The sequence below is a fragment of the Engraulis encrasicolus genome, chromosome 4 (assembly GCF_034702125.1).
Source record: "Engraulis encrasicolus isolate BLACKSEA-1 chromosome 4, IST_EnEncr_1.0, whole genome shotgun sequence".
NCBI classification, from domain to species: Eukaryota; Metazoa; Chordata; class Actinopteri; order Clupeiformes; family Engraulidae; genus Engraulis; species Engraulis encrasicolus.
In genome coordinates, this window is record NC_085860.1 from 50617676 (window position 1) to 50625337 (window position 7662).

Sequence of the window (7662 nt, forward strand, 5' to 3'; positions counted from 1 at the left end):
ACAAGGATGCAAGGATGTCTTTGTCACATGCATAGAAATCATTTGACAGCATAACATTCGGTGAAAATGGAGTTGACCGTTTACGCTGTGTGTGTGTGTGTGTGTGTGTGTGTGTGTGTGTGTGTGTGTGTGTGTGTGTGTGTGTGTGTGTGTGTGTGTGTGTGTGTGTGTGTGTGTGTTTGGGGGGTGGGGGCGACTCAGAAGTTCACCCTCCAACGCTAAGTAAACACATGCAATAGGGCATGCAGTGCAGTGCAGTGCAGTACAGTGCAGTGCAGTGCAGTGGAGTGGAGTGCAATAGGGCATGCAGTGCAATAGGGCATGCAGTGCAGTGCTGTGGAGTGGAGTGCAATAGGGCATGCAGTGCAGTGCAGTGCAATAGGGCATGCAGTGCAGTGCAGTGCAGTGCAGTGCAGTGCAGTGCAGTGCAGTGCAGTGCAGTGCAATAGGGCATGCAGTGCAGTGCAGTGCAGTGCAGTGCAGTGCAGTGCAATAGGGCATGCAGTGCAGTGCAGTGCAGTGCAGTGGAGTGGAGTGCAATAGGGCATGCAGTACAGTGCAGTGCAGTGCAGTGCAGTGCAATTGGGAGGGAAAGTGGAAAACAGCGATCCTACCGGTTAAGTTCCAAACACCAGGGTGATCCTATTGAAACTCCCATAGACAAGTTTTTAAAAAAATCCCACAAAGATATGACTTGGAACTATAACACCAGACACATTTTTCAGCGTACACAATAGCATGAACTACTACCTGTGAAAATCTCAAGTCATTTTTTGCCCTTTTAAGAAAAATAGAAATTGTGCCAATCTGGTCGGAAACGGACTACAGCTCCCAGCATGCTGTGCTTCGCGCCTCGTTGACAACACAGAGAAACAAATGAACGCGAACGAACGCAAGTTCCTAAAAATAGGCAACAGCATCTTTTGGGGGAAATCCTGGCACCAATAAGGGAACGGATTGAATCGATTTGGAATGAATCGAATCGAATGGAATGGAATCATGATTAATCGATTCAAAGCCCTAAGAATCCAAATCGAATCGATACAGGAACATGGCTGCTATACCCAGCCCTAATACTCACAGAGCTTTTTAGTTGTGATGGCCAGGCTAGCCAAATATGCAGTACGACAGGTTCTTACTTTGTAAAGGTGGAATATCCACTTCTTTCTTACCCTCTCAATACACAGCGATATAACGTTTCAGGAAAGCTCATTTTACTCCTTCCCTTTAAGAGTTTAAATGGTTGAACTTGACCTTTGTCCTGTGCGTCCAAGTCTCATACTTCCAGTGACATATTACCTTAACAATGTTTAAATTATCTCGAGCACATCAGTATGAGATTGTGAAGCCATTTTAAATCCATTTTAAACATTTGGGAGGAGACCATTTTAAATGCCCCCATGCAACTGTGTAGGTCAGTCGCGGTGTGACTCATGTTTGGCTATGCTAATTTGGCTATGCTAATTACATGGAGTAAACAAGCCACACATGCCAGTCAGTGTAGTTCTGTATTAGCTTTTTAAAGAATATTAAAATCAGCTCAGATCAGTGAAAAACCGAACATTTTACCACCTGGTTCGATAAAACGGGCCAACATGCCCATAATATGACTGCCACTACTTCTACTTCGTCGTCAGGGCCGAGATGTAATTTTTCAAAGAAAAAAAACATTCATTTGTTGCAGGGGGTTGGAACGTTGCCAGCAGGGGGCGATGAGATTACTTTCCCTCCCTATAGGGCATGCAGTGCAGTGCAGTACAGTGCAGTGCAGTGCAGTGCAGTGGAGTGGAGTGCAATAGGGCATGCAGTGCAGTGCAGTGCAATAGGGCATGCAGTGCAGTGCAGTGGAGTGGAGTGCAATAGGGCATGCAGTACAGTGCAGTGCAGTGCAGTGCAGTGCAATAGGGCATGCAGTGCAGTGCAGTGCAGTGCAGTGCAATAGGGCATGCAGTACAGTGCAGTACAGTGCAGTGCAGTGCAATAGGGCATGCAGTGCAGTGCAGTGCAGTGCAGTGCAGTGCAGTGCAGTGCAATAGGGCATGCAGTGCAGTGCAGTGCAGTGCAGTGCAATAGGGCATGCAGTACAGTGCAGTACAGTGCAGTGCAGTGCAATAGGGCATGCAGTGCAGTGCAGTGCAGTGCAGTGGAGTGGAGTGCAATAGGGCATGCAGTACAGTGCAGTGCAGTGCAGTGCAATAGGGCATGCAGTACAGTGCAGTGCAGTGCAGTGCAGTGCAGTGCAATAGGGCATGCAGTGCAGTGCAATAGGGCATGCAGTGCAGTGCAGTGCAGTGGAGTGGAGTGTAGTGTAGTGCAATAGGGCATGCAGGGCAGTGGAGTGGAGTGCAGTGGAGTGTAGTGCAGTGCAATAGGGCATGCAGTGCAGTGCAGTGGAGTGGACTGCTTGCTTTCTGCCTCACCCAGTTACACAGATCAATCAAGCGCTCACTGCAAGCAACTGAGTCTGACATAATGAAATGTACGGTCAAAAGATCAAGTTTGAGACAAGGACATTTAGCAGCTTTTGATGTGAAGTGGGTGTTGTTTGGGACTTTTCTCTTAAAGGTAATGTACTTTACTATGTTAGGAATGAAAGAGTGTGTACAGGTAACCATGGAAACATACTGTTGTACCCCTTCTTTCATCGTGACAATATACGTTATATATGAAGTTTGTGCCAATGTTTCACTTTCATGACTAACAGGTTTCGTGGCTAATAACAGGTAACTTAAATCTGTTTGTAACTAAAACTACGCCATATGCAGTTCTGTGGCCATTGCGTATTCAGTCAAAAACTAAGCCAGAGCATGTCACTTAATAGCCCATCAGTTTATCTAACATTTGGTTTGTTCACTGGGATCAGTTCAGGTGTAAACCTAGGCCTGCCCATACTTCCTGTGATACAGTATCACAGGATGTATGGGCAGGCCTAGGGTTCCCACTCTAATTCAGATATAAAATTCCATGATTTTCCATGACTTTCCAGACACAAAAAGCAGATTTTTTTTTGTTCTTTTTGTTTCATTTAGGTCTATGGAAAATACCCAGTAGGTATTAGTCAATTAGGCCTAGGCCTACTTATTACAAATTAGCAATCTGTTAACACTGTCAAGCCACAGCCCTTTGACATTTTTATATAAAAATAGGCAACAGCATCTTTTGGGGGAAATCCTGGCACCAATAAGGGAACGGATTGAATCGATTTGGAATGAATCGAATCGAATCGAATGGAATAATGATTAATCGATTCAAAGCCTTTGGGAGGAGACCATTTTAAATGCCCCCATGCAACTGTGTAGGTCAGTCGCGGTGTGAAACCTACTGTACTCTCTGGTGGGTCCAGTTTATCTGCGGGGGGATCGATCTTAGTCTTGTCCACGGCGATGGGCACAGCGTGAATACACAGCCACACGCACACACACAGCCACAGCCACAAGTGATGCCGTGGTCCTCTACTCGTCCACATCTCTGTTAAAAAGAAGACACACACAGGGAACCATCAGGACAGTATGGGACTAGAACCCTAAGTGCCAAGTACACAAGAAGCCTACAATAGTTTAACAAGGTCTCAAATGCCTCTTTTCCACTGCCAGTTTTCTGGTTGGTCTACTGCAGCCCAACAAAGCGTGACTCGGCCGCCACTTTTTGCTTTTCGAATAGACACGACACAGCCTAATCGTAAAGCAAAAAGTGGCGGCCGAGTCGCGCTGTAGGCCTACCAGAATGCTGGCAGTGGAAAAGAGGCATAAGTACACAAGAAGCCTACAATAGTTTAACAAAGGTCTCAAAGAGTTGTCGCTGCTGGATAGTCTTTCGAATAGCTGCACCCCTCTCGTATGATGCCCAATATTAAAGGAGCAGTTCAGTTAATTTCAACATGCAGTTGTAATGCTCACACTACCCTGGACTTGTCAGTACCTGAGGTTTTTTTTTTTTTTCCTTCAGCCTTTTCCAAGATCTTAGTCATTGTAATGGAGGCAGCGCTTTGTTTACATTTCAAAAAAATATTTCTATTTATTCCCAAAAACATCCGAAAGGTTATACAACATCAGCAGACAACTAGCAAACAGCGGTAAGCTTACCTTTTGGGAAAATATTTGGAGTAGGCCTATGTTAATTTTAAAAAAAAATGTAAACAAACGCTGCCCCCATTAGAATAGCTCATATCTCAGAAAGGGCTTAGCCGAAAAATGTGGCATCACCGGGTACTGACAAGTCAAGGGTAGCATGAGCAATACAACAGCATATTGAAATTGACTGAACTGGTCCTTTAATAACAAAACTAACATGGGAAATGAATTCAATCGTGACCTTTGGGGTTTAAGTGCTTAAAAAATGTATTGTAGGGCCATCTAAGGACAGCACCACCTTATGACAATAACAGAATACAACGCCAGAATATACAGTTACACAAGTGCATTCTCTAGACCAGTGGTTCCCAAACTTTACTATGACAAGGTCCCCCATAAACCAGTAGATTCCAGCCAAGGCTCCCCTTTCATTGGTCCGACCTAACCACACATTGTTTTTCTGTGCAATGCTATGTCTGTGTGTCCGTGCCCCATTGGGATATGCCTCTATATATTTATAACTATAATCGAATGCAGAGATGGCGCAATAGATTATTATTATAATGCAGTTCTTAGCTAATGGAAATATTGTTTAGCTTATTTTGGTGTACATTTATTATTCACTTATGTATTGTGTTTTGCTTTTTGTTACTTTTTCTTCCAACTTGCCGCGGACCCCTTAGCAACCCCTTGCAGTCCCCCTAGGGGTCCCTCCCCGGACCCCACTTTGAAAACCACTACTCTAGACCAACTTTTCACAGACAGGTTAGATAGATCCACAGGAACCGCACACAACACATGTCCCATTGAACACCTCATCAAGCCTTCTTTACTTATTATATTTAATCTATTAGCTCTTCTAGAATCTCCACAATTGGCCCAACGCATTTTGGACAGTTTCCCAGAGGACACCTAAAGATGGCCTTACACCAGTTTCAACTCAACTTTCACAACAAAATGGCTATTACTAAACGTTTCTGAGTATTCTAGTTTTCCTCTTGCCTATTTGGCAATCCTCACAAAGCTGCCCAGACCTTTGGCTAGGGCCATTGGTTTTCAGCCCCCAAATATTTGTACAGCCATTCCTCTACAGGGCATGTTTTCTAAGATCAGCCTACATACAAGATGGTCAATAGAAAGTGGTGCAACCTTTACAGACCCAAGTAGTGGATGATGGATAAAACACCAAACAAACTGTGCCAAAGTAAATGTAAGAACGGTCAAGTCAGTTAAAGTCTCTGTCCCTTTAAGGGGAAAGACATTTGCCTGAAGAATGAACAGCAGGCTAGTATTGGTGCATGACAGTCTGGAGAATTTCGCCAGTGCGCTCTACAATTTAGGAAGAGCTCTTGAAGAGGAAAAGTGTCGGTTCAAGACCAACGCAGGACGGTCTCGCAAGTCTTCAGACAATTAGGTGTTGTTGCACTGTCTGAGATTTTTAAAAGTATCTGCTCCTTGACATCCAGCATGTCCCAACTCTAACCTCACTGAGTAAAGGTGAAGCTTGTGTAGGGTGTGTAGACCACACGTAGCAAGCCAATGGTGTTTCATTGAGATGTTGTGTGGTGTGTGTGTGTGCACGCACTTAAGAGGCATGAGTTGCTGTGTTAATCTTAATCCCATGGCCAATCACGCCTCAGTTACACGTGTGGGATAAAGATCCCCCACTTCCGTGTAAACAGCCAACGTCTTTTCGTAACATTTTAAACATATACAATCTGGTTACATGGTGTCAATGCGCGCGCAATGGCTACATGTATCTATGTAGCGCGTGATGGAGCATGATGAGTAACAGCTCGCGACCCATATCCTCTTTTTCACAGTGACAACCATGGAGCAGTTAGAAACAAGCACATCCCCGAAATAAACAAGGCAAAAACACAGAACTACTTCCCTGGCGGCTCGTATAACCAGATCCATTACTTACCTTTCTATGTTTCGCCTCCTAAACTTTGGGAAATTGTAAATATCTGCTGCTTACACCTTGTGTCCACCTGTCACCCGCAAGTCTGTCTGGCTCGGGGATGAAGCCTTCAAAGCGCCGTACAACTCCAAAGTCACGCCTCTACTGAACGGCCATTGGTCAGGAACCGTTACTTCCTTGTTTATGGCAGTCATGATGGACATCCATTGCGTGTTTCACATTTCAATCAAACAGCCTGCACAAGACCGTTCTCTGACGCAAGAGGAAAAAGTACGTGGCGTTCAGAGAAGAACTAACATGAATGGAAAGAAATAAAAAATAAAAAGAAGTCATGACACAGGTCTATAACATAGCAAGGCATAGTTTAATCCACATGAAATCAACATTCAATTATTACTTATCATTAATAATAATAAAGGAATAAAATAATTAGTTTTAAAATAAATTGTTAATTAGGCGCACTTGTCATGACATTTTTCCTGTCCCTTGATATAGGCCTAGGTCTATACAGTATACATATCTGAATCTTTTCACACAGTTTATCTATCTCCATTCAGGGAATACTCTCCATTCTTATCTATCTATCTATCTATCTATCTATCTATCTATCTATCTATCTATCTATCTATCTATCTATCTATCTATCTATCTATCTATCTATCTATCTATCTATCTATCTATCTATCTGTCTGTCTGTCTGTCTGTCTGTCTGTCTGTCTGTCTGTCTGTCTGTCTGCCTGTCTGTAGGCCTAAGTGAAGTGAAAAGTGACGTGAAAGCCCATTGGGAAACTCCAACTCCCATTGTCATTGTGACGGCACTCCACAGCACACAAGTGAACACTGCACACTGCACACAACGAAATTGCATTTATGCCTCACCCGTGCAAGGGGGCAGCCCTCAATGGCGCCCCTAGGGAGCAGTGCGGCGGAACGGTACCATGCTGCGGGTACCTCAGTCATCCGATTCGATTCGATTCAATATCAATCTTTTGTATTGCTGGGTTGTCACTTTAACCCATAACCGGCTATAAAAACTGAAATATCTCAACCTTTGATACCCAAACAAACATGAAATACCTTGGTATTAGAGAAAGATGTGGGGAAACACTGGCACTATTTACTTGAACAGACCGTGTGTATTGTGGATGTAGTGCACATGAATGTGGAATAAAGCTGCAGGTTGTGGTTGAGAAAATAGCACCTGTAATCATCGGCAAAAGATCGATGCACAAAGTTGTGAATCGATATCACACTTTTCGAATGTGAATCGATATCACACTTTTCGATTCGATCTTTTGAACCCAGCCCTAGTCCTGAATGTAGGCTGCAGCACATGTCAGTGGGGTGTGACCTCAGGGGTTCCCAACCTTTTCCAACTTGGGGCCCACTTGGAAATGTTCACAATTATTTGGGGCCCACCTCTGGCCCAATAAACATTACAACTCTAAATATGCATTCAACAGCAACTAGTGGTGTGGATTGGCACTGCCCTCACCATCCGATTCGATCACGATTCGTGAGGTAGCGATTCGATTCGATTCGATTCTATGCGATCCGATCCGATCCGATCGATTCAATTCTACAATGCATTGCAATGCATTACATTTCTACTGAAAGCAAAGCAAATGTTTAATCAGTCATGATGAAGCAATACAAGGAGTCAGATAC

The 7662-nt window shown here is 44.0% G+C and overlaps 1 protein-coding gene across 1 annotated transcript in view; it reads right to left on the bottom strand.

Annotated features, from left to right (window-relative positions):
• LOC134447927 (nucleobindin-2-like) overlaps nt 1-6103 on the bottom strand; it is a 35140-nt gene extending 29037 nt beyond the window's left edge. Inside the window, exons 1-2 of the mRNA XM_063197644.1 lie at nt 5998-6103; nt 3323-3468 (exon numbers count right to left, since the gene is read on the bottom strand). Of these exons, the coding sequence (XP_063053714.1) occupies nt 3323-3466 (144 nt within the window). The 5' untranslated portion in view covers nt 3467-3468; nt 5998-6103. The remainder of the gene's footprint in view (nt 1-3322; nt 3469-5997) is intronic.
• Between the last annotated feature and the right edge of the window lie 1559 nt (nt 6104-7662).